The sequence below is a fragment of the Myripristis murdjan genome, chromosome 13, assembly GCF_902150065.1.
Source record: "Myripristis murdjan chromosome 13, fMyrMur1.1, whole genome shotgun sequence".
Taxonomy (NCBI): Eukaryota; Metazoa; Chordata; class Actinopteri; order Holocentriformes; family Holocentridae; genus Myripristis; species Myripristis murdjan.
In genome coordinates this window covers 29667197-29693922 of record NC_043992.1, presented here as the reverse complement: position 1 = coordinate 29693922, position 26726 = coordinate 29667197, and the positions used below count along the sequence as shown (strand labels likewise).

Sequence of the window (26726 nt, the reverse complement as noted above, 5' to 3'; positions counted from 1 at the left end):
TGCTGTATGGTAGGGCTGGGCGATATATCGATATAAAAATTATATCGATATATTTTTAAATGTGATATGGAATTAGACTATATCGCATATATCGATATAGTTCAAATTTGCGCTGTGATCCTTGCTCTCTGCACTGCTCCGCACGCCCCCGCCCCTCCTCTGTCGTGCACAGAGGAGGGGCGGGGCAGGAACAAACACTCCGGCACTCTCGGGGTAATTTTATGGGGCTGGGGCCGTTGTCGCGTGTCTCCACCGCAAGAACTACCCCGAAGGAGAGAGTCCCTGAACTTTTACAGGGGCTAAAAAACGGCCCTGCCTCTGAGTAGGGACTCTGAGCAGCCCTGAAAAACTCCCGGGTGGGGCTTGGGGTTTACTTGGTGCTGATTGGATTTACTCACGGCGCGATGTGGTGTCAACAGAAAGCAAACAGCCGGGCGCTAGGCGTCCCTAGCAACACGGCCAACACTAACGCTAACGTGCTAGCTAACGCTAACAACACACTTTTTTAACAACACACAATTTGATGCCCCGGTCATGGCCGCGCAACCCTACTCGGCCCTCTCAGTGGAGACACAGCAGTTGAGAGGGCCGAGCGAGAGGACAGGGTTCCTGTAGTATTTCCTGCCCCCCAAATACTACCAGGAACACTGTAGAAGCCCCAGCCACAAGCCATCCACAACCCGAAAAAGCTCCAGCCCCATCATGTCATATTTGGCTTTGACTTTGACTGAACATTTGCTCTCACTTTGCGGAAAAAATATCGGGATATATATCGTATATCGATATTCAGCCAAAATATTTCGGGATATGACTTTTGGTCCCTATCACCCAGCCCTACTGTGTGGCATCCAAACCTGTCATTCACTTCAGGTCTCTGCAGGAATCCTCAGCCTCCCTGTATTTAGTTGCTCGGCCAGAAAGCTATTTACCATCTCTCTCGTATCTCCACTCTATCACTGTGTATTATTGTTATTTGTTTTAGTATATTTTAGAGATTAAGGCATGGGCATGGCGAGCACCAAGCCACTGTGATGTTGGCTTTAATGTGTCCCTATAACCCCACATGTAGGGACTTTAGAGTCTTTACTGTTCCCTTTTACTATCCTCTTGAGTGCACCTAGCTGAGTAGTTGAAGAAATTGCCTGTCCTCCATAGCTCATTACATGGACAATTGATATTGGTATCTCCCTGAAGGTTAATTATTTAAAAAAAAAAAAAAAAAGAAATGATGTGATGTAAGAGTTAAGGGTTTATTTTATGGTTTACTTCCAAGTAAATTTATTCCTTAAGATTGGGACATAAAGTTAAATACACAGGACAGCATTTCCAGCTTTACAATCCTAGGGCTGTAAACACAGGATGATTTCTATGATTTCTTCTTGTGCGTCACCACTTCAAAATTACCTCCTGTATCGTGATTTATGAGTTAGGTAAAGGAGAAATGTAGAAAGATCTTGATGGGAACGCTTCTGAATTTCAGCTCTGGACTTCTTTACAAAACAGTAAATGAGCGACCTCTCAGTACACTTGAATCAAGAAAAAGCACCACACCACCTCATCCTCGGTATTTGTAGAATAAATGAAAGTGCACACTTGTGGATTCCCACTTTGACTTTTCTACCATAGTACCGGACATTTTGTATAACCACCTACTTGAAGGCCAAGTCAGTAGATTATAGTTTATATTGAAATGCAATTTATAAATTTGGTAGATTTTATTTCACGCAGCAGAGAGTCTTATCTGCTCCTTATATTTCTATGTCTGAGTGGACATACTTTTATTATGCACCCATGTAAAGAAACCTTGAAATGCCATTGGGCCTGTTGTGGGGGTCACTGAAGGTCCAGTAGGTAGCATCTGTTCACCTAACCCATATGGGTCATTAACACTTGTGTACTATTTTTGTCTTTGAAACTTCACACCACAACTTTGTTACACTGTACAGTAATCACAACAAGAAAATCACAACCAGGTCCTGTGATTTTTAACATAATGAGGATTATGCTTGGAGAAAGTGTACTTGATGAAGTAATTAAAAAAGAAGAATGGGCCAATTGTCTTTGTTTCATTTCCTGACAGGGAAATTTCATAACATGCTGGGGGCTGTAAGTATGTATGAGACCTTTTGTCAATATTTATATTGTCCAGGGGATGGACCCTGGGCTGATCACTTATCAATAAACCTGTTAAACTGCCACTTATTGCACAAGGAGGTTACCTTTAAGCAGAAGTGAGTGTGAGTGTAGTCAGATACTTGCATTTTAATGATGTTTGATCAGTGGATTGCTCCTGCACTGACTACAGTACACAACCACATAGTAGAGATGTAGCCAGATGGTGTTACTGAACTTGCCAGAAACACAGGCTGCTGTTTTCAGACATCCAGGGATCTTAAAGCAGAAAGAAGGGGAAATGGAAAGCAGTCACATGTTGAGATGATCTTACAATGCTGTAAATGGAGAATTTAGTTTTTGCCTCAAGATAGATGGCAAAATGGCTATGGTGCCCCTTAATTATCAAAATTCTCCAACCTGAAAGCCAACAACCCCCTGCTGTATATTCCCCAGCACTGTTACAAATTCAATACAATTAGTTGGCAGTGCCTCCTCCACACTGTATCTGCCGATAATTACTACCACTGAACACACATACACACACTTTGCTGGCTGTATTGACCCGGGCTGTAGATGCAGCTCCTGTCACGAGCCCTGACAGTGACATATAGAGAGGAGGCTGGTGGTAGTATGTTAGTGAGTTTATTAGCTGTACTCACCCCAAACACCTGCAAGCACTGTTGTCACAAAGCATTCATCAGTGGCAGCGTTAAATCTTTATCTGTGATAATTTGTCCAAAATGAAGATAATAAACACTAGATCCCTAATCTGTGAACCAGGGGACAAATATAGCTGTGCCAGTAAAGATGTTTACATGACTCTCTGTCTACAGGGCCTGGTGTAACTGGGAGGATATTACCTGAGAGGCCTCAGCCACTGGACTTAATTAACCTTGTGTTCCTATGGGAGCTCTGCTGCTCAGTAACCAGCTGAATAACACAGCAAGAACAGGCCACACAGCACCAGTCCGTGTGTGTTGGTGGTGCCCGGATACAAAATAAAACGGACTGAGGTAATAACCTTGCAAAGATGTTACAGGAGACTATGTTTGTAGAAAGTTGTATAACACATGGCTGAGTAGTCCAGGCTTTACTGTAACCTACAGGCTACGGGTCAAGAAGACTATTCTCATCCAAAGTCAATGTAATTGACACTATTTCCCCTTGAGGTCGCTCTCCTCCACCTCGTCCTGCTCCACCCCTCCCTGCAGGCTCCAGCTGTCCATCTCCATCCTCCTGAAAATCTTATCAGCAGAAGTGATCAGGTGGTCTGCTTTGGGGATGATTTGTGACAGACAGGCGCTCTGATTAAAGTAAAAGCTTAATTCGCCTGCATCAGTTTCTTCATAATAGTGGACGACCAGCCGGCTCCAAACAATGGGCTCAGAGTGACGTAATCTGCGATCTGTTTTATAATAGGTTCAAAATATTAATTAATCATTTAAGATATACTCAATAGAAAGGCCTATCACACTCAACGGCGCTGCAAACAAAGCGTGCCATCGAGCCATGTATGTATGTATGTATATATGTATGTATATATGTATGTATATATGTATGTATGTATATATATATATATATATAATTTTAAATAATATTATATATATAATAATATTATATATATATAATATATATAATTTTTCTTGACCAAAAAAAGCTACATGGACAAATAATCGATCGTGTCAGAACATCTCCGTGCGTTTTACGGCTTTGCCATGCAAAAATCTGACTGCAGCAACACACCTCACGACTCCTCTTTCTCCCACAATGCTGTGCGGTAGAAGCTCGTGTGCGCTGTCTATGGTGCTGAAGCTGCGCGTGCCTTGGAGGCTGCTCCACACACAGCCCGAGCATCCCTCCGCGAGAGCCTCACAACGACTGATTTCAGAAAACTGACTGGCAGCAAATTCAGGAAATGTTGCAGCCGGTTATTTTAGTTGTGTCACTCTCGTTTTGAGAAGCAGTGCTCTTAATGTTTTGTACGCCCGTTTGTTAGACAGAAGCCGAGAGATATTTCCGAGGCGCTTTCTTTTGATTGCTGTTTTTTCGAGGCTCGCCTCCCCTCCGCTGTCGCCGCCTGCCTGGCCGTCTGCCTAGCCGTCGTCCACCGCTCTAGCCCGCATCCTTTATGCACAGCACGCTGCTCCGGTCCTCCCCGACAAAACACACCTTCGTGTCCGAGCAGCATGGCCCGCTCCAGTCGCGCCCACTGAGAGACATGGAAGCCAAGCAGCACCCGATAAAGAGCCTGAAAAGCTATCCGGAGACCGGGGGCCGGAGCCTGGCGGCGGCCGTCGGGGTGGACGGCGGCGGCGGCGGGTACCGAGCCGGCTCGGCTGAGATGGAGATGGAGGCGAAGATTCAGAAAGCCATCGACTTCAAAGCGGAGGGTCACCGCTGCTACAAGGAGAAGAAATTTCGGGAAGCGATAGGCAAGTACCACCGGGCTCTGCTCCAGCTAAAAGGGGTGCATGTTGTCGACGGGACCACGGGCTCGGAGGTCAACCTCCTCAACCAAGCCGCGGCCAAGCTGACAGAGGAGCAGCGGAGAGCCGTGGAAAGCACGGAGATCGAGTGCTACGACAGCCTGACAGGTGAGCCGCCCGGTACACAAACAGCATCTTCTCCCCTAATTTCTATTTCATAATTCAGATCTTCAACGTGGAAAGCGCCTCCCTGCCACCATTGTGCGTTCCGGTTCACGGGGTTCGGACAGGGAAAAGCCTCTCTAGATAATTCTGCATCTGTCAGATTTGTTTTCTGCAGAGGCGGCAACAATAAAGGTGCTGTTACAAGAAAGCACAAATTGCCTGAAAAGATACCCAGTCCTAGTTCTGCGCTATCGATCATAATCATGGACAGCGGCATGGTGCTGATTAAATGGCGAATATGGAGTCCTGTATGTTTTTCTCACTGTCTGGCCAAATTATAGCATTACCTAGGGAAAGCGATTTGCCATCCATAACAGCCTAGTCGTCGTGCCGTCGGCACCAAAAGCCTGAAATAGGGAATCTGTTGCTATGCCAAAGGTTTACCAGGGGGGTAATGTCCCGTTAATTCTTTGCATGCAATACAGTCCTTTTTCTTTTTATCCCATTCAGTTTCCCCCATGTCACCCTGTAGCTAAGGGACAAAACCCAATTATGTTATGTTCATATACTGTTATTGTGGTGGGAGAGAGTGTGTGAAGTACCTAAGCATCCCAAGGGAAAAGGAATAAATAAACTCCCAGGGTTGGGAGCCCAGTGGAAGGGGGAGATCTATCCGCCTCCACATTATGACTAAAGTTCACCATGCGGCTGTGTTGTAACAACATTTCACATGGTCTCACAGGTAGGAAGACATCCCCTGAACCATTCCACAGGTGAAGTCTGCGCGTGTCTGATGACAGTATCTTGCAATACCTTGGTACAGCTTACCTGAAATCTGCTGTAGCTGTCAACAGAAACTCCACAAGTGCCAGCATTCAAACTGTTCAGCTCAGGCCAGTGTTCATGCCTCATAATGGTCCAGTCAAGTAAATGAATAACAGATATATTCAGTTTTCAAATGTCAGTGTATGTGTTTCAAATGAAAATCTGAGAAAACACTCTAAGGGATAATGTAGGACATTTTTTCAGTTGACATTATATGATTGGCATGGGAAGATTAGCTTGGGTAGTAGGCTATAGCTAGGTCTCCCTTATGTAAATCATTTTAATGTGTTTAATGTGAAAATTTGGGATGATGCAATCTTTAAATTACACAGTTTTATGTTATTGTACCTTGCACTGCTTTGCATCACTTTTTACAGGTTTGAGGTGATTTTTATCGGTGAAAATGTGTAAGAGTACAATCAAACAAATAAATCAAAGACAAAAACAAGATGACCGGAATAATAAAGACACAAAAACGGTTTTGAGTAACAAGAATGGGAACAAGCAAATGGGTCATACTGGATTTCACCACAAGAAAGTCTTCTTTAAGATTTTAACAAAGAGATGACTGTAAAGTGCCATGTGGTTGTAGCAGAGCGTGCGCTGGTGTGCTGGATTCAAACGGAGATGATGAAGACCTCAGTGCTTTATATTGCACTGCCTATCATTACTAATGTTAGCGTTTTGATTTTGGGTCATGGATGCTGCCTGGCTGTGGCAGTGGTGCTGTTGTGTCTTGTTGCCTGGCTGGGCTTGCGTGATGCACTGAAGGTCGTCTTGTTCTACCCAGTGTTCAGGGCCTGTCTGGAGCCTGTAGGGAGGCCACTCTGGCGTGAAGGAAAGATGGGGGAGGGAAAGTGAGAGGAGAGGAGAGATGGAAAGAGAAATAGGGAAAGAAAAGGGAAAATGGGGGTTAGAAAGGGGAGATGAGGAAACAAAGGCAAAAAGGAAAGAGGCTGGGGGTCAGCTGGGGTGGAAAGATAAAGCAGAAATAGTGGAGAAGAGGAAAACAGAGAGAAGAGGCGGAGGCAGGGACATCTAGTACGCAACAGGGGGCCATATTTACCATGGCAACCATCACAGGGCCTTTTCCCTGTTGTTATATTAATACCACTTACCCTCCGCTCTTTATTGCCTTCACACACAGAAACATGCACAGGCACACACATACACAGGAGCACCCACACACACAAAGACACCTCACTTAAACCTCGCTGTACTATCCATATGCACGAGTAACACAAAACGGGCTTTAATTCAGCGAGAGAGGTGACAGGTGGCAACAGAACCAACATTAGCAAACACAAAACATCTCTTACAACGTCCAGATTCAGAATTCTCACAGAGATTGCAATTGGGCGTCGAATTCATTAAATGTGTGCAGCTAATCTGGCTGGTAGGTGGCTCCACCTTGTTAGCCAGAGTTCTGCTGGACAGAAGGTGGCCCCTGTGGTTATGAGTGAGGAGCTGCCATTTGATTGGCCAGCTGTATCAGGCTCTGACGCATGATACAGGAGCAGGGCTGCAAGCGGCCAGCAGCACCACCAGACACACACTGCACATGAGAGGGACTGTCAATGATGGCATGTGATTGCATGCACATGCGTCTGCTCTTGCAATAGGGTGTGCAATAGGCATGTATATACGTGTGTGTGTGTGTGTGTGTGTGTGTGTGTGTGTGTGTGTGTGTGCGCGCACCTGCATATCTGTTCATACATGTTGTTGAAAACTGACCAGCATGCACTTCTCCAGTTGGATGCAAGTTGGATGCATGTGTGTGTGTGTGTGTGTGTGTGTGTGTGTGTGTGTTATTCTGTTTGTCTCAGCAGTTGTAGGCCTGAGGATCAGCAGCTGGTAAAGGGGGTGTAGAGATTGTGGTGGGGTAAGGGGTGTGTCTGTGTGTGTGTGCAGTGTTTCTTCTGGATTCATTTAGCACCACAGCAAGGAAGCTGGCACCACTGCAAGAGAAAATGTGAAATTAAAATGAACACGGCCATTGCATCCTACTATATTATCTAGAACTAAAAAAAAAGTATGATCCAGTGTCTGAGAAGTAATGATTATAAACATTTTTAGTACTAAAATCTCAATTTGAATCATAACCCGAGCAGTGACAGATACTGGGATGACTGTAGAATTTTCAGTCAAATGCACCATAGATGCACAAAAATAACAACGCTGGTATTTGTGCGTGTGTGTGTGTGTGTGTGTGTGTGTGTGTGTGTGTGTGTGTGTGTGTTGAGGTTCTCTAAGTGCTACTCATCCTGCCACTCTTGCTGTACCCATGCTGACATTGCTGAAATTGTCTAAGCGGATGAGTACTGGTGTGTGTGTGTGTGTGTGTGTGTGTCCATGTATACTTTTTAGTGTGCATGTAGAAATACTTATATTATGCACTTACATGTGTTTCCGTCTCTTTGTGTGTGTGTTTCCTTGTCTTCTTGTCTTTGTGACACTAACAAGCTTTTCCTATTGCCGTTTTCCTTGTGCCTGTCATAGCAACTTTTCAAATGCCATGGTTTCTCACTGAAAAGAGTGAGAAGTTCCCATTAAATGGCATCACCTTAGTACAGCAAGATAAAAGATGCACGGTGGGACGGGAGCAAACATGAAAGGACGGTAAGAGTAGCAGAAGGTGAGACTGTGAGGCTGTTTTTGTGAAAGAGAAGATTATTATAGGAGAGACGCTGGAAAGGCAGGAAACTAAATGAGTTCATAACATTACATACGTGGCTGGTGTGGGTAACGAGGAGGGAAGAACAACAGAGGAAGGAATCTCAGCGCCTACAGTAACGTTACCTGATTCTGTCGTACGGTGAGACGATGGATGATGAATGTCCTATTTGCTGGCCTTGTTAAGAAAACACCTCTAGTCTGTGTGTCCCTGTAGGGCTGTATCTAAATGGGTTACACCATCACCACCACCGTCTGTGTCTGTCGCAGTTCACAGCGGTGCAGCATGTTAGCCAGAGGCAGACTGCCTGCCAGCCGGCCTCAGCCATCCATCCACCCACCACAAACATATACTGTGAGGCACACTGTTCCCATATAGAGATAACAGATGTGACAGCCAGTTTCACACTGCAGTTTGTTTGCTGTTTTCCTGTGATAGTGATCATGGTGTTGCACATATAGGGGAAGCACTTGCATCAACAGTAACAGTAGTTGCACTTTTGTTGAATTTACTGGAAGTGCACTGAGCCAGATGTGTATCAAGCAATTTAACTGACTCTTGACTACTTACACTGAATCTGCATATCAAAAAGTGAACAGAAAATAAAATGGGGTACATGAAGGTGTGATCGCATAGTGAGCGGGAGCAGTCTGATTTTTCATCAGCTTCTATTCACTCTGATCTCTGCCTGAAATCTGTCTTTGTTCCTCCTGATTGGCTCAATCTGTGAATGAGTCATAAGTCACAGTCTTGGAAGAGACGCAGCAGGAGGGGATGAGTGGAATCGTTTGTTTTGTAACACCAAACACCTTTTTATTCAACTGCTGCAGCTCCCAGTTGCTCTGCTTGCCATTATGATGATCCAGCAATTTCCACCCACTTGTCACATTAAAAAAGAAGCATTTGCCTCAATGAGCTCTGTAGCTGAGCCCACAGACCACTCTGGTGCAGCAAACTATAGAAACCAGCACGGGACAAAACTACAGGGTTATATGAATCATTTATTTTGGTTATTTATCAGTGTGTAGCTCCAGCGATGTAGTATAAAAGTTATGGATCATTTTCACAGGAAACAGTTGAGCTTTTAAAGCAACTTGTACTATATAACTATTTCTGAATATGCATTGTGTGTGTGTGTGTGTGTACCTGCATGTGCCTTGTGTACAGAGCCTCAGGCACGTTTGACTGAGGCTGTCAATGAACTTTTGAACCATGACTTGCAATTACAGGCACCCATTGTACTCAGGCTTTAATGAGTCTGTTGGTTGAGCGGCATCTGCTCCCTCACTGGACCAAAAGACAACCCTGTCTTATTAATAAAACAGTCTTAAAGACCATAAGACACCCTTACCCTCTTGACACACACACAGATAATGCTCCGCTTCCTCACCAAGGTTGAGATTTACCACATAGCAGCTTCTAAACTCAAGCTTGATCTAGTAGAGGCCTGTTGGGCTAACTCCAGTGAACACCGCAGAGGGGGTGCTTTCACCAGTCCACTGTAACCCACTGTTACTGTACAGTCAAAGCTTGCTTACAAAAGCACAACTGAGCACAAAACTCCTCCCTTTCATCTCCTGCCAGCTACGTCACCAGGGGACGTGGGGGAGTGCAGGAGATGAAGGCAAAGGGAGCAAGGGCAAAGGGAGCGGGGAAGATGAAATGTAAGAGAGAGGGGGTAGAAGAGGAAAAAAGTGTATTAGCAGGGGTGTTTGAGGTTTAAAGAAGCAGCAGTGGTGAGAGGGAACTTTCCCGGTGCATCTGAGAAAAGAAACGAGACGGGCAGTAGTGCCATGTGCAGTATGCACGTAGGAGGGTGTGGAGGGAAAGGAAGAGGAGGAGGAGGAGAGGGAGAGAGAGAGATGGCATGTGAGGGTGAGATGGGGGATGGGGTGCTTTTGGTTGGTGTTTTTCCTTCCTCTGTGCGTACGTCTGCCATCAGAGGGGTGGCTGGAGCAGAATGGGAGCTATGAGAGCATTGAGTGCCAGGGCTGCAGATGGCGTGGCATTGCTGTGGGGGGTACGACTGGCACTCCCTCTAACTGTACCACTCACACTGTACCGTTCTCTACCCCACACACTATACCAGCCCTGTAATACCTTACAGCTGAGAGAGAGAGATTTGGAAGAGAGAACCAGGATGGGGGAAGGGGCGGTGAGTCAGATGAAGGCAGGCAGGGGTTGAAATGGGGGAGGAAGTAAAGCCAAGGGAGTAAGGGAAACTGGACAGAACATTAAAGGAACTCTTAAAAATGAGAGGGATTATAAGACAGAGGGGTATGAGGAGGGAGGCAAAGAGAGAGAGAAAGAAAGAGAGAGAGAGAAAAGAAGATGCTTTTGCTAAACCTCTATGACCTCCAAGCTGCGAAGGGAAGTTTTTAGGGCTGCATTTGCATAGTTTTTTGTTTGTTTGTTTGTTTTTATGTTGTTGTTTTTTTTTGTTTTTTTGTAGGAAGCATGATGTTGAGAAATCCTGTCCAGAGCAAACTGGGTTATATCATGATCCTGGCAGGCCTTGACAATTCTTGTCACACCAGTAAATAAGATCCAGTCATCTGTCAGGAAGAAAGGGGGGCGGGGGATGCAGAGAGAGGAGAAAGAGAGACAATGAGGGTAACACGAAGAGGAAAAATAGTGATGGATCAAAGACAAAGTGGCTGTCAAAGCCCTTTTTTCAGTCTGTAGTTTAAAGTCATGTCATTATCTTAAAGGAAACTGAAACAGATGCTGTCTGTTGACCGCTTCAGACAAAGAGAGACAGTCAGAAAGATAGAGTGGAGAAAATTCATCCACTCTATAAGCCAGCAGTAATGAGAATTTGCTATTCGTGCATATCTAACACCCCGTGCTCCAGTGGACAGTGCAGAGTAAACCAATTGGCTGTTTATATTTATCCACTGAGCTCCATGTTGATAAATGCCATGGCGGTAGCTATCTGAGCTTTCCCTGCACCTTCCTGCTCTGGCCTGACACTGAATGCCTCATTGGATGCATTGCCTAGGGTTGACATTGAAAGCTTGTCCTTGTTACATCCTGGTCGTCATGGCATTGAAATGTAAAGGTTGTGTTGAGCCAGTTTTGCTGATCCAGCACTGAGGGATTGTGTTGTGATGAGCCTCAGTGGGCTGGATTTACCAGATTGTGTGAGCATCATTACAGAGAGAAATAAACAAAAATGATCCACTGATTGGAAACAGCATTAGAAAGCAAAATACAATATAAATAGATGTGTTCTTTAGTATCTTATTGGCTCCTTTAAGCTGTTGATGCAAATACTAATCAGTCTGTCTGGCACGGATTCCTGTGACAAAATACCAATCCATATTCTGTACAATTATCATTCTGCAATAAACATTGACTGGTGTACATAGTGTGTGTTTTTGCAGCTTTGTGTTAGAAATGTGAGTGGTTCCCAAACACAGCTAGCTGCTGTTGCCAACTTGTGACGTGATGATTTTAGGAAATTATGAAGGTTCATGCTTTCGCCATTAATTTACTTAAGGTACTTAGAGGAATAGTTTTACTACTTCACCCCGCAGATTAAGGCTGACTCTGTGAGATTCTGAGCCAAAACCATTTGGCAATTTCCTCCGTTGACCTTTCCGGAGCCTCTCTCATCTGTCTTATAACCACTATAATAGATACCACATACACAGATTATCCAAACAAAGTAAGAAATGCAGAGGAAGTGGCAGGTTATGAATCAGTGTTTGCAAACAATGTTCGTAGTTTGTTTGACAGTGTAGGACTTGAGAGTCACTGCGGTCAGAGTTGATTGAAAGTGATGTGTTTGACAGCAGTGGAAGGCAGTAGCCACACAGACGGATGTTTTGACCTGCTGAGCTGAAGGCAAAAGTCTGCCCAGTGTCCACAGATGACATCACCAATGAGTTAATGGCCTATCCGAGGGACACAACAAAATTATGGCTCTGTCATGGAGGTTAACTATAGATATAAGACCAATAAAAGTCTCCTCTGTTCTTTGTTACACTTGACTTTTCCACCATTTGAATGTCTGTTCTTACTCACAAGACTCTAAAAATAATATAAAAGACATCAATAAAATAAAACCCTCCCTGCTTTGCCCTCTAATAAGAAATCAATAAAACTGTACATTGAAGCATAGAGCAAGTGCTCTGTTTTCCTTAAACAGAAATGTTAAGTGTTCTTAATTTTTTCTGGACGAAACGAGGACCTACACAGAGACCCATCTGGGTAACACAAGCCCACTTTGAGAACCAGCGGCTTCTAGCACAGAGAGGAAAAAAACTGTTTAGCCTAAGCTGTGGAAACTGCAGTGTGAGATGGAGAGTATTAAGTGATTTCATCCTTGGTGAAGTCATAGAGCAGATAGCTTCCTCACTTGTATAAATATTTAAGTAGATGAGCATTAATCCTGAGTCAGCGACTATTTTAGGTGAGCAGAACAATGCAGGAGAGCACAAATTGATAGAGAAGAGTTGGAGACAGGCAGGGCCTGCACCTTGGGATTTATTACTTGAGATTTGTAGGATAGGGAAGTGCAGAAAGGGGCAGGAAGGTAGAGCTGCATAGGCTATACAGTTTGGATAGGAAGGAAGGAGGAAAACCCCAAGTCATGGATCTAGTTTGTAGATACACTCTGCATGATTTAGGTTAAAAACCACTCCCACCTTCACAGTGATGATGTTTTAGGTAAAACCCTCACCTTCAGGTCCCGAATGAGCCCCTACTCGCTTAGGATAAAATCTCCTTCTTTCTTCTTTCCCTATATCTTCCTCTCATCTTTCTTCAATGCAGACAAATAGTTAGGGGAGTGGACTGGCCTCTGTCCTTAAAAAAAAGGAAACCCTCCTTCTCCCTCCCTCTCTTGCTGTGAGAGATCTAACAGAATAATCTGGCTACTTTATTCCCTGTTGCACTGTGGGTAATCCATGCAAATATGTTTGATGTACCAGCAGTTTCCAAGGATGACAGGCTGTCTGAATGTTATAAGAGAACCAGCATGCCAGGGGTTTTTGGAAGAGCAGGGGGAATACAAATGCTGCGGCTCCATCCAGAGACAGCAATTATAAACACACAAGGAGAACACCTGCTAGAAAGAGAGACAGATTGAGTTTATAACCTAAGTCATACTGAATCCACGGTGCATCCAGGAACTAGAGCAGATGGGGGTTTTCCTCTAACTCCACTCCTCTACTCTCTTTGCCCTACAGACTTATTCCCCACATCCTTGTTTGCTAAACCCCAGCCGATATATCCCACCATCTTGGCCCTGCCTTTCTACCACCCTAAACTATCAGTCTGTGCTCCATTGAACTGTTATGCTCATCTGAAATAGTCCCTGACTCATTTGGCAAGCTCATGCTCAGCACTCCACTTTTCAGACTACCCCAGATGGGCCAAGGGAGGCCTCTGAGACACACACAGGCATAAAGAAATTCCCGTCAACTCACACACTCTGAACGAGAGCAACAAGAACGTCTAATTATGTTTTTTTGTTTTTTGGTGCCACCACATGAGGCTGCATTAGTCTTCCAGTGCACATGATGAAAGAGATCATTTGTACCACTTGTTTTAAGTGAAATGTTATTTGATGGCAGGATGAGCTATTAGCATTTTTTGTAAGTAAATCTCAGAGGTTGTTTTGTATGATTTCGTGTCAAGAATCAGTCACATTCCATATCAAGTCCTCCCTAGAATAGCATTAGTGTACCACATCATGAAAGATTCACAGGGCCCACTGAACATTCCTGTGAATGGCGTTGCACATTTGCCACAACTATGAAATTTAGGCCAGTGGGTTTACAGGGGCAAGCATCTCAGTGTCATAGGAATAGACCAAGAGAGACAGGTAAACAAAGGTGCAGGGAGAGAGGAGCAAGAGAGTCGGTCAGGGGGAAAAGAAGGGCCAGGGAGGCGGGTGATAAATATGCAGAGGGTGCCCGGTGAAGGTAGAGGATAATGCTGTGTCATGTCAGTGCAGACAGGCTCTTGTGATAAAGGAAACTAGGAGCTCTAGCCCAGTCCCTCTCAATAACAGAGCAAGGCATTTGCAAAAGGCTTGAGGCGGAGCTATTCTTAGTGGACCTAGAGAGACAAACGACATGTTCAAGAGCGGCGGTGTCCACATTTAGAATCTGCATTTTCTTTTGACAGAGTATGTGTGGTAATTGTATTGAGATGATCATTTACTTTTGCCTATTTATGTGTCAAGGAGCTCCACATAATTTGCAGAGCGGGGACAAAAGATTCAGTGAAAGGTGAGACGAGGACAGAGAAGTGTTTCGTCTTTAGACACAACCAAGAGGGATCATGCAGGGTGGAGGGTCACAGATGGATACAGGTGAAGAAGAGTGTGAGGAAATGAGGAGCCCTGTGTGAGAGAGAGAGAGAGAGAGAGGGAGGGAGGCACAGAGACAGAAAGAGAGAGTGTGAGTGAGAGTGATGGGTCCCTCCATCTGCCATTATCTTCCCGCAGAACTAATTACCGGGTGATGGACAGCGGACTAATCACCACGACCGCTAGTGCCTTTAAATTAGCCAGTTCGTAATGTCGCGCCTGGTGTGACTGAGTCAGGGTCGGAAAGGAGAGCAGAGGGATGGCGACAGGGAGGAACAGGGGTCTGAGAGGAAGACAAGCAGAAATTAATATTGTGGGGAGAGGAGAGAGAGAGAGAGAGAGAGAGAAAAAACATGGGGGGTGAAACACGTAGCATTAAGCGAGGAGGAAAGACGGAGAAGAAAAATGAGACATGGGTCTTCTCAGGGCAAAGGAGAAGACAGTGATTGCAGACATTTTTCCTACTTTACACTTATTTATTTGTCACCATTTTTCCGTCCTCGATTCCTTTCACAGTTTACACCACGCTGTCTGTTTCTACATGCCCCTTTCCCTTCATTTATATCTCTCCTCTTATCTTGTCCTTTGTACCCTTAATACCCGCAAATTCTTTCATTATTTTCCCTCGGCTCTTTCTGGATTTTATTTTGCCGCTGCTATCTTTCGATGTCTGTCCTCCCTTGCCCCCTGTCTCTCTTATCTTTGCCTCCTTCTTTTTTCTCGCACTCTTTATTCTCCCCAGGCTTTGGCTTTCTCTCTGCTAAATGAAAGCCAGTCTCTGTGCAGGCTCTGTTTTTGAGACATGATGCTTCAGGCAAACCAGTGGGGATCCTGAGCATGTGTTAACCACTCGCGCTCACCACACCTCTCATCTCACGTTCACAAATACACACACACACACACACACACACCTATATAAGGGCATGTACACTCCCTTATAAACAGACATAAATAGGAATAGATACACAGTCTGACACACATACAGTATACACAGTTGAACACATATACAGAGTCAAATACACAAACTTGCACAGACACACACAGCAAACAGCCACAGAGTCTCACACACTCTCCCACATTTGCATACTCACACTTGACAGCTGTCATTGCACCTGCTGGGCTCTCTTCTAAAAAGGGATTAGAAACCTGTAAATTTAGACATTTTCCTTCTGTATGTTGTTTCACGCCGCCCCTCTTTGAAATCTGCCCTGTCTTTTGCACAGGCGCTCAAGATATGATGCAATAACACAGAGGCTCCATAGAGAGAGATATTAAAACGTGATACTTGACCCATAATGAATTATATTTATATCAAGTACTCACCCCTGTGCTGCCTTAAATCCCTGATGATGAAAGTTTTACCTACAAGCCTTCATGGTAAACCTATATTCCAAAAAAATGCTAGCCATTTCTCAGCAAAACGATGTCAAAAGTTCCTTCAAAAGAGCTCATAGATAGATAGATAGATTTACTTTATTGATCGCAAACTGGAAAATTCTCATGCTCGTTTTTCAGTTTAATTCAAGCCTCCGGTATCCAGATGTATGCTCATGACTTGCCAAACACACATATTTTTGCTAAAGTGTAATACATAGGCCACTTCCAGAAAATCCCCTCATGTGTGGCCATGTACAGTGCATGGGAAGCACTGAACATGTGGCTGGATACCGGATACTTGGATTGTACTTTATGACAAGTGTGAGCTTTTTACACTTTTGATAGCATTTTGCTGTTGTTAAAGCATCAAACCAAGTTTTCCATTGGATCAGAAATGGCTAACGTTTTTTGGAATATGTTTTCCATAAAGCCTTGAAAGTAAACCTCTCTCCATCAGGGATTCAAGGTGGCAGTGGGTGACTACTTAATACAAATATAAGGCATTCTCGGTAAAGTAACCTTTTAACATGCGTTCTGCATGTTTGGATTGTAATTGGATAGCACTTAAACAGAAAAAATACGGGTGTAAAAGAGGACAGATTGAGGACAGATTGTAATCTGTTCGCCGAACAAAACTTGGTCAGAGATGCATTTTGCAACAATACCAACAAACTATACTAGGCAAAAAAAAGTTCTGCACCGCTTTTTCAGTCTATAATTTCTCCCCTTTATTTATATCCAATAGTGTTGTATCTTCTACCGTTGTAAAGGCTGATTCGTCCTCTTTCCAATGAGATACAAATGGGATTTTGCTCCCCTCAAAAAGGGGGGGAGGGGACATGTTTAGCCATGTTGGTCATACCAATCGATTGACAATCCTTACAACTTATTTCTCATTGAAAATGGGACTAATCAGGCTTTCTAACGATATAAAAGACAACACCAATCGGTATTCTTAAATGAGAGAAATGATCAACTGAAAAAATATTGCAGGGGATTTTCTCAAAAAAAATTGGTCGCTTCCCACACAATTACCGGTGTCATTCCACTCATTCCAGAAATGCAGGACCTTACAAGTTGTATCTCATTGGAAAGAGGACAAATCAGGCTTTACAACGGTATAAGATACAACACTATTGGGTATAAATAAAGGGGAGAAATTATAGACTGAAAAAGCAGTGCAGAACTTTTTTTGCCTTGTATATAAATGCAGTGAATGCATATAAACGATATGTAAATGGAAATAAGCTTCCTTCTGCAAATCCAACCAGAAACCTGAAAAAAAAATAAGACGGCTGCTTGGACAGTAACATACTACCAAAATGGATTGCCAGGACACTGATGAATGGGAAACAGAGACAAAGTTTTAAAGGATGTGAATATTATGAGAGGAAGTGATGAGCTTCAGGGTCTGATGAGAGGAAGAGAAATTAGATTTTTATGCAAATACTGGAGGTACGTTTTTTTAATCCACTGAGATCAGATCTAGTCATAATCTGGGCACAAGACATGTTAATACTGGGTATAAAGATGGCCTAACAGATTCAGCTCTTTCTCCGGTCCCTGTCCTCACATGGCCTCTCTCACTCTCCCGCACGCCTCGTTTCTCCTAACCTGTGCCTTGTCTCTGCCACTTTCTGTTTTCCTTTGTGCAGTGACAGTCTCTCATCTCATCTCCTCCTCACGCACATCCATAAAAACCTGTGGGAGTGCCGCATGCCTTTTCAATCAAGTCGTATTTTCCTCTGTTTTCCCATCGATGCCCTTGGCCCCATCACAGCGAGGACAAAGTGCAGAGTCAGCTACAGAGCAGAACAACACCCCTGGAGCTTGTAGGGTTTCAGTATCTTGTTCATCACGGATGCCTCTGCAGCGTGGACGCTCACTGTGACGGGCACTTGAAGCCAAAGCTGCCAGCTGAAGGATGGTGTCCCTAACCGCTATGCTAGCCCACCAGCCACATCTCTCTCATAATGTCAGACATGCACACATAAACAGACACCCACAAACTCACATGCTCCTGTTTCTCAGCCTTTCTCCTACTGGTGCTGATAAATGACCAATTAAATTGTGACTCGGACACCGAGGCTCCAGTGATATTGCTCTGTGGTGTTCATCGAGCTTCTGTCTGTGTCCCTGCCCAGCCTGCTCCTGATGATCCTGTCATTATCACACCCTTAATGCATCTCACCACACTCTACATTTCCTCTGGCATGCCATCCATCTAACTAATGGCCCAGTAGGGTGCGGCCAGCTAGTGTGTGTGTGTGTGTGTGTGTGTGTGTGTGGTGGCATACCCATATGTTTTCCAACTATTGTTTGCATCAGCTTATTAATTTTCATGTGCGTGTGAACCTGTTTTTCTGCCCGTATGCTGAGTTGTGTATTCATGTTGGTTACAAGCATTGCCTTTGTGTGTCTGTGTCATCTGCAGCTGTGGACCCACTTGTATGTACGTGTGCATGCACAAGTCCCAGTGTGCGTCTGTTTGTGTGTCTTTGCTGGTGAACTGTCTAACTGCGTCAGCCATTAGGCCATTATGCACTGTAACTGAATCCGCTGAAAGCTGCGCTAACCTGCACTGAGCACCATGATGGATGGCTGTGAGAGAGGAGAGGAGTTGTGTCATAGCTGGACGGTTGTAACAACAAATCAGGTGGGGGTGTCTGAAGAGAGAGGTGCAAGAGAGGTAGAGGGTATCTGAGGCTGCTGCGACTGTACAGGCTCTCCTGACTGAGAGCGGGAAACAGCTTCGACCTTTCGGCTCCGCTTTGTGATCTCAGTGGGGCTGACTCATGAGCCTTACTGAAAATAAGACGACTCTCAAGCTTGCCATTGTTCTCCTTGCTATTGTGCTGTATGTGTGTGTGTGTGTGTGTGTGTGTGTGTGTGTGCGTGCGTGAGAGAGAGAGAAGAGAGAGAGAAAGTCTGTATACATGCATCTATCAAGTGTCACAGGCAAGTCTACTCCTCTTTTCGTTCCATGTAAAGGAGCAGGATTTAATGCATCTTCAGGCAATGGCACACACATACACACACACACACACAAATACAAACACACAAACAATACCCCGCCTAAACCTACCTCTAAATACCAAAACATATTGATTAGTATTGAATGAGTCCATCCCCTGATGTCCATGGTGAATTATTTAGTGTTGTGCACTTGCGTTGTTGACGGCTAAGGCCAGATGTGATTGACAGACGCTCATTGCCTCTGCTCATGTGATAAAACACTCCTGGCCACTTCTCACTCTGTATTGACTTTTTCACGCAATTTGGTCTTTTTGCATCACTCTCTCACACACATACACACGCACACACACACACATAAGACGTCTGTGAGTCTATTTATCACAAGTATGTCAAATATCATACTAAATCATACTCTCTACACCACACCGCGCACTACTTCTAACACATTCACATTCACGTCTATGGAGAGGTCTTTGTCTCCAGTCCACCTGCCCCGCATGTGTCTGAGCTGTGGAAGGTAGCTACTCCAACACAGGAGCATGTTACTTCTACACAGAGAGGCTCAGGGCTGAGATTCAAACCCAGGACCTTCCTGCCATGAGGCGACTGAGCCGCCACGTTGCTGCGCTGAACACAAACTGCTTTCCAAACTCTCTCTTCTCTTTGCTCCGGGGCACTATACCTTCACCCTATCTCAGTCTCCTCTATGCCTCACATCTCTTTCGTCTCCTTTCTGCTTTTCTCTGACTCCCCCACCTTCCCCCTCCTCCTCCTCCCGCTGCAGCTGCAGCTCCCACCCCATCCCTCTCTGTCTCTCACTCCTGACTCACCCTGCCTCCCAGCTAATAGGCCCTGACTCATGTTATTCACAGAGCTGTCTGTGTGTCAAGGGCAGACTCCCAGTATAGAGGAGGGAGGGAGGGAGGGTTAAGAGACTCAGATCAAGGGGGGTGGAGGGGGTGGGGTGGGAGCATTACAGGAGATATGACAGTAGGAGGCAAGGAGGGATACAGAAATAGAAGTGTGGAGGGTAAGCGAGAGGTCAAAAGAGCAAAATTTGTTTTATCAGGTAGATAGAGAGCAGCAGAGGATGAAGAAGTGATGAAAAAGAGGATGAAGGGAGACAAAAGAAAACTGGGTGAATCAAAGGACGCGCATGTATGAACAGACATGGGTGGCAAGATGCACCCGAGGCAAGGTGGAAGCCAAAACCACAAGTGTATGTGATTACCAGAGGAATACTTTTCAAAGTGGTCCGATATCTGAGCCATCAGCAGGCATTTAAACACTTAGCTGGACTAAAAGCCGTGTGTGTGAGTGTGTGTCTGTGTTGTGTGTCTTTACTAATAAAGTTATCCTGACCTTAGCTGATCTCAGAGCTGCTGAGAATTGCTACAGCAAAGTGCTGCTGCAGGGTACATCCATAGGATTGATGACTGCAATGAAATACAAGTGTTTCTCCTAAGTACTCCACATTGTGCTTCATGGCAGCACTTTAACTAGTTGTGTGCCAGCTTCAGTTTCAGCTTCGTTAGCCTTTCCCACTCAGTGTCTTGCCCAGTTTTGTCCCACATCATTTCTACAGTATCCATCACTCAGTTCATCCTCCTTTCCCGTCTGTCTTTTCTCTGCTCTCCTCCAGCACCCTCTCTACTTACACATCTGCTAAGTCAGGAAGATAAAGCTTAAGCATCCTCACGACATTCGACCCATCATTCTAAAGGTGTGACAAGTTAGCTGAATTTTCTCCATGCCTTTTTTTTTTTTTTTTTTTTTTGCACAGCAAGCCCAACAACAGCATGGCGAGGCATTACTCTCTTGCCCCGGGGCTCAAACTGTTTGGATGATTTTTGTGTCCCCTCCACAGTGTTAGACATTAGTAGATTTCCACTGTGGCTCGGCTATTTATAGCCAGCTCTCTAGCATCCTGAGGAAGAAATATGGAGACTAAATTTCGTTGTGGCTCTATTAAAAGGCACAGAGTGGGATGTCAGCAAAATATGTCTTTCACTCATGCCATTGTATCACATTTTAAACCCAGTAGCTTGCTTGACATTTAAATTTGACTAAATCAGATACACATTTTTCTCATGAACCAAGCGAAGAAAATCTATATAATTAATTTTTTTTATTAACGCTATAAAGCCATTTGTATCATATAGGATACACATTTTCAATTCTATTTTTTGTTTTCAGTTTAATCAATACTTGACCAAAATACTGTTGTATACCTTTGAACACTTCCCCTGTTCACCCTGGACCATACCATTGGCACTTCAAGTACATATCATATATCATACACCAGAAAGGTCGTGTAATAACATATTTTTTGAATTTTATATATATATATATATATATATATATATATATATATATATATATTGTTATAGCACTAAATAAAGGGTTCAGTTTCAAAAAATTTGAATTTTCTGCCAATTCTTTCATAGTTCAGGCTTTATAGGGTTAATATCAATATTAGACTTAGTGCTATTAATTATTAAAGATTTTGAGACTATTGACTTTTTCCCTCTGTCTCCCTCACATTTTCCCCTGCCCATCCCGCAGCATGTCTGTTGCAGTCAGAGCTGGTAAACTATGAGAGAGTGAAGGAGTACTGTCTGAAGGTGCTTGGCCATCAGAGAGACCACTTCAAGGCCATGTACCGCGCTGGCATCGCCTTCTACCACCTGGGTGACTACGAATGTGCCCTGCGCTACCTGCGTGACGCCAAGAACCGCGAACCAACAGGTGGGGACTAACACTCGGTCTGGTTTGGACATGTTGCCGATGATCTCAGCTCAACATGCCACACTGTTTTCAAGCCAAGAACACTTACAGCCAATCACAGTGTTTCTTTTCCTATTTTGTGAACAGTGGATGGTTTTTATCTTCACAGGCCGTCTGAAAGGTTTAGGTTTCCTCAACTCAAAGAATCTCAGCGTCTTGGGAAATGCCCTCTGTAGTGTTGTCCCATGTAGTCAGAGTGTCTTCTCAAGTCTAAAAATGGACGACATATTTGTGACTTTGGCTGCATTTACAGGCCCCGATGTATTATCAACAGCATGTGTTTGTGTGTCCTTAAAAAGAGCCTTAGCAGTAAACAAGCACATTTTCAACGATATGAAAAGGCGCCACATTTACAGAGAGTAACATTTGGTTTGCAAGCAGCTCGGCCAAGCGAGCGCTCAACTTCCAAGTTTTTTGAGAAGGGCAGCCCTGCTTTTCCAGAGGATTTGCTTTTCAAAATGTGAATTGGACACTACATGAGGGATACATGTTTGCTATGGTGCAATAGGCTCTGATTGGCTTGTTGTTAGTTATTAGCATGAATGCAAGCACCAGCTGAGGTCTTAAGTCCTCAGGTGAAGGTGTGTATTACGATCCAAATCATTTCATGGCCTTAACTATTTTTCAGACGTCATGCAACCTGAAGACTCTATTCTTAGAGAAAAACCAACTCAATTATTTATCGTACTGATTGAAGTGAAAACGTGATGTAGTGTTTCTCTCTCTTTCTACCTTTCTGCCTCCCATTCTCTCATCTTCTGTTCCACTCTCTCTCCGTCACAGACACCAACGTGCTGCGGTACATTCAGCTGACAGAGATGAAGATGAGTAAGAGTGGACAGCGGGAACGAGAAAGCAACAAAGAGACCCAGGGCTAACCCTCGACCTTTTCACCTTTCTGTCCCCTCAACCTTTGACCTATGAACTGCCCTACGTCGACCCTCCCTCGGTCCACCTCCTCCCCTCCTTTATTGACCCGTGACAGCACAGCCCATGGATGAGACAGACCCAAACGCCCGCCAGTGATGGACAACAACGGGAGACATATCAAAGCTCTGTCTGTACCCCAATCCCTTTCCCATCTCCCTCTCTTTCCCCTTCCCCCCCCCCCTTCTCCCTCAGGTGCTGTGGTTCCCCTTCCTAGAAGCAGACAGTCAAGCCAAAAAAAAAAAAAAAAACCATAAACAAAAAAAAAAACAAAAACAAAAAAGGAAAATGCTGTATTATACTCATAAAAAAACAGTCATCGTGGTGGAATGAAACAGGAGCTTAAAAACATGAAAAACGGACCATTGCGTAATTTAGTAAATGTTTTAAAAAACAAAAAAAAAATGCATTTTGTTTCTGTTCTCTCGCTCTTTCTCTCTCTCTCTGTCTTATTTTGAACACTGAGGAGAATTTCAGGGTTGGGAAGCTTGACGATATTGGGAGGAGGGTAGGGGTGTGCAGAGGCAGATTGGGAGCATAAGCAGGGGATAGTGAGGGGTGTGTGTGACACATATCAAGACCATAGCCCAATTTGATTGTACATTTTACCCCTATCCTGCCACAGCAGGGCTCACTCAAGCCCTTACCCAGACTATGGAACAGACTAGCACGATAAATCTTTTCTTGTTTTGACATCATGTCGTCATCAGAAAAATGCCTGCCTCTACGCTCATTCTATTGCTCTTCTCTTTCATTTCTGTTTTCTCCTGGATGCCATGTATCTCAGTTTATGGACTGTTTTTTCAATTCAAGGGCTAATTCAAGTGTTTGTAATTTGTCCTTTGCTAAGTTTACCAGGGTTTTCAATTTGCTTTTGGTGCTCACCATACTTAGTAGTAATCAGCTGTTAATAGCAAATGTGTGTGTGACCTTTTTCCTCTTAAGGAACAAAGCAAACAGACAAAATTATTCAACAGCCTTGCTGTTCTGCTGTTATCAGGTGTGCTATTGTGGAAACTGGTGTCTTGAATCTGTTGTCCAAAACCCCTCCTGGGCTGTGTGTTGTTGTTGTTGTCAAGACCGTTGAAACCCCTCCCTCCCAGTACCCCCTCTGTTCTCCAGCTAATGATGTCGCAATGGAAAAAAGCCAATGGAAATAGGGTTCCATCCACCACCATTGGCCACGCTGACTTCCACTCTGATTTTTACAGCAAGCTGGAAACTATAGCCAGAAATGTACTGTCAGTTTTTTTTGCCGGAGGTCCAACCCTTTATCACTAATGCTGAACCTTCCCAAACATTGATAACATACCACGGAGACTGTGGGCAGTGTTAGTGCAGGGAAAACAATCACATGCATCTGTCCTGACAGTCTCTACCATCATCTTGGGCCAGTCAGCGTTAGTACACATCAACAAGAGAGTGCCATTTGAGATTCCAGATCCTCTCCGCTTTGATTTTAGTGTATTTTGATAGATATGGTAACTGTGTTTGCTAAATGTTTGGTTTGGACATTTTTTTTCCAAACATAGAATTGCTGCCTGCAGGGACAGATAATACAGTGCATTATCAGTAGACAACACAGTTGATGATAGGGTTTGTCAGTATCAATGGCTACCTGTCAAAAGAGTACAGATAGAGTATATAGGCACAGTTTGCTACTGCTTCTCTTGTGACTTGTGAAGACTAACCATCAGTGATGCCAATATTGCTTTTATGATAGCTTTACCACAGGCTCTCTACCTGCCCTCTTCTTAAGAAGGTTGCATTGACAATTTGTGAAAGCATGACCTTAATTCCCTGTTCTCCGATGCCATGAAACCCAGTTTCCTTCCTCCTATGTGCAAGCCCAGCTCCTGCATGTAACGTACGGCTCCAGAGAAAGTCATTTCAGATCTATAGGATAGGGATAGTATCTACTCTGTTGTTCTTTTGTCATGGCATGCCGCCACTAACCCGCTCCCTCATTCCTCTACTTTATCCATTCTGCCCTTCATAAACACAGACTGTGGTGACAGAGTGCGATCACAGTAGCAGAATAGGCATCAAATAAGACTCCTATATCTGGAAGATGGTTCCTTGTGAATTAGGGTTGCCTGCTGCCTTGGCCAAGGTGAGAGATAAGAAGTAAAATCCAGTTCCGCTGCTTATGAAATTCAAAGGGGTGTTAGAGAAAATCAAAGAAAGATGCAGTAAATGATTTCCCTCCCCATTTTCCGGTGACCTGATAGGAGGGAAATAGGGACCTAAGTATGTCAATGTGACTCTGGAGAGACAGCGCCATGTGTTGAAGAAACCAGCATGATACAGAGAGGCTCCAGTGCAGGGAGAAGTAGGCCATCGTCAGCCCCAGTAAAACAGCTGCAGCTCCATGTTACTCTTGCAACAACAAGATGGGATTACATGGAAACCGAAAAGTTGTGGAAAGGTTGTCTTCATAGGGCTAAAACATCAGGTGTGGAGGCATTCCTCACTCTTGATGCTCCCTCCCTCCCTCCCTCTCTCTCTCTCTCTCTCTCTCTCTCTCTCTCTCTCTCCCTCTGTCTCTCTCTCTCTCTCTCTCTCTCTCTCTCCTCTTCATGCCTCTAGTATCCCAGAGGAGATAAATCAACAAACACTGAATGATGGCACCTGCAGGGTTGGTCTCCATGGCTGCCTGGGCTGAGTCTACTCACCCACGGGCCCCTCGGGGATAGGTTTCCTCCCATGGTCCTCTCTCCATGGCACCAGTCCGCCATCTTGTTTTTGTCTCAATGTGCTAAGTCATTCTAGCTCAATGTGTACGACTGTCTAGAGATACTAGCTGCACATAAAACAGGGCCCAGGTTCAGTTCTGGCTGCCACAGCTCTCCATGTAATCAAGTCTCTTGATATATAAAAAAAAAAAAAAAAAAAGAAGAAGTAGAACTGACTCGGGGCCTGTTATCCAGAGCCTAATGTGACAACACACTGTCTGTGCAAATAGAGATAGAGACACCTGATCTCTACATCAGTGTAGCTTTGAAAACAAACAACAAAAAGCACAACAAAAAAAGAGAGATGGAAAAGTAAATACTGGCTGTGTTATTTTTTGCTCTTTCCTTTGATGTCATTTGAGGTAAATGTTTGTCAAATGTCAAAGTAGTTTTTTGTGAATATATGATACAATTGTACAAAAAAAGGAAAATTTTATGGTTGTGAAAAGCTTTACTTTACTGAATTACTTTATCAACAGAAAAGAAAGCAAAGAGAAAGGAAAGAGAATTTCACTAGCTCCCCCCTCCACAGAGCTGCTTTGTGACTGTGTCTGTATTTTGTCGGTGTTTCTGTTGATGTCCCTTATTTTAGGGGATCCAGAACCTGCTCAGAGTATGTGCAATGCCCTTTGAACCCTTCAAAAATGACCTTTCACCCCGAAGCGTCCATTTCTTTACAGCGGGACAACCGGTTGCACAGGCGTGGCCGTGCTGCGCGTGGACCTCTGCGGGACTTGTTCATGCACCGCGGCACAGAGCTGCTCCACATGGGGAGACACCGCAGCTCCGTTTTTTTGCCTGTGTTGGTGGAGCGAGAGGAACCTGAAGCCGGGGGGCCACTGGAAGACTTGTCTTGCCTCTCTTGCACGAGGCCCTTTTCATTCAGTGCTCAACATCAGAACATCAGAGGTCATCACTGGTTTTACTGAACTGCTAGCCCGGGAATGCACTATTGATTGGTAAATGAAGATTATGAATAAAGTTTCAAACAAAGAGGAATGTTGTTGTGTGTTTGTTTAATTATGCTACACTCTCCTCTCACAGAGAAATACTTGTAGTCCAGTCATTTTATGAAAAAACCTAGGACAAATTGCAAGAGAAGCAAACTCAACTGATTTTGTATCCTCAGTTTGTCCTGAGTGAGGGGAAAAAAGTCCCAAGGAATCCCATTGGTGGAAAGTTTTGAAAATCACCTATTTATGACCATATATTACCAAAAAAACACCCTTTTTAACACACAGGGGAAAGGTGTTCAAAATTTTACTTTCAGATATCACTATAAAAATTCACAAGTTGATTACACACACAAAGACAAGAAAAAAAGTCAATTACAAGTTCTTTGAATTATTCTGTTTACACATGCATATCACACATTATCTGATTTGATATGCGCTAAT

General features: G+C 44.2%; 1 protein-coding gene across 2 annotated transcripts; it reads left to right on the top strand.

The window, feature by feature from the left end:
• The first annotated feature begins 3966 nt into the window (after positions 1 to 3966).
• On the top strand, positions 3967 to 25531 carry ttc9b (tetratricopeptide repeat domain 9B). 2 transcript variants are annotated; one of them, XR_003929266.1, is made up of 4 exons: positions 3967 to 4709; positions 21446 to 21628; positions 22451 to 23594; positions 25184 to 25531. XR_003929266.1 is itself a non-coding variant. In XM_030067771.1 (3 exons), exons 1-3 carry the CDS (start codon positions 4244 to 4246, stop codon positions 22543 to 22545), a joined length of 744 nt encoding a protein of 247 aa, XP_029923631.1. In that variant the 5' UTR covers positions 3967 to 4243; the 3' UTR covers positions 22546 to 25531. The 2 variants fall into 2 exon arrangements, 1 of the variants encoding a protein (XP_029923631.1); XM_030067771.1 differs by having other exon boundaries at positions 22451 to 25531.
• The last annotated feature ends 1195 nt before the right edge of the window (positions 25532 to 26726 follow it).

Coding starts and splice junctions, on each gene's coding strand:
- ttc9b (XM_030067771.1), top strand. CDS start 4,244: ATGCACAGCACGCTGCTCCGGTCCTCCCCGACAAAACACACCTTCGTG. Junction 4,710..21,445: donor GTGCTACGACAGCCTGACAG/GTGAGCCGCCCG, acceptor CCCATCCCGCAG/CATGTCTGTTGCAGTCAGAG. Junction 21,629..22,450: donor CAAGAACCGCGAACCAACAG/GTGGGGACTAAC, acceptor TCTCCGTCACAG/ACACCAACGTGCTGCGGTAC.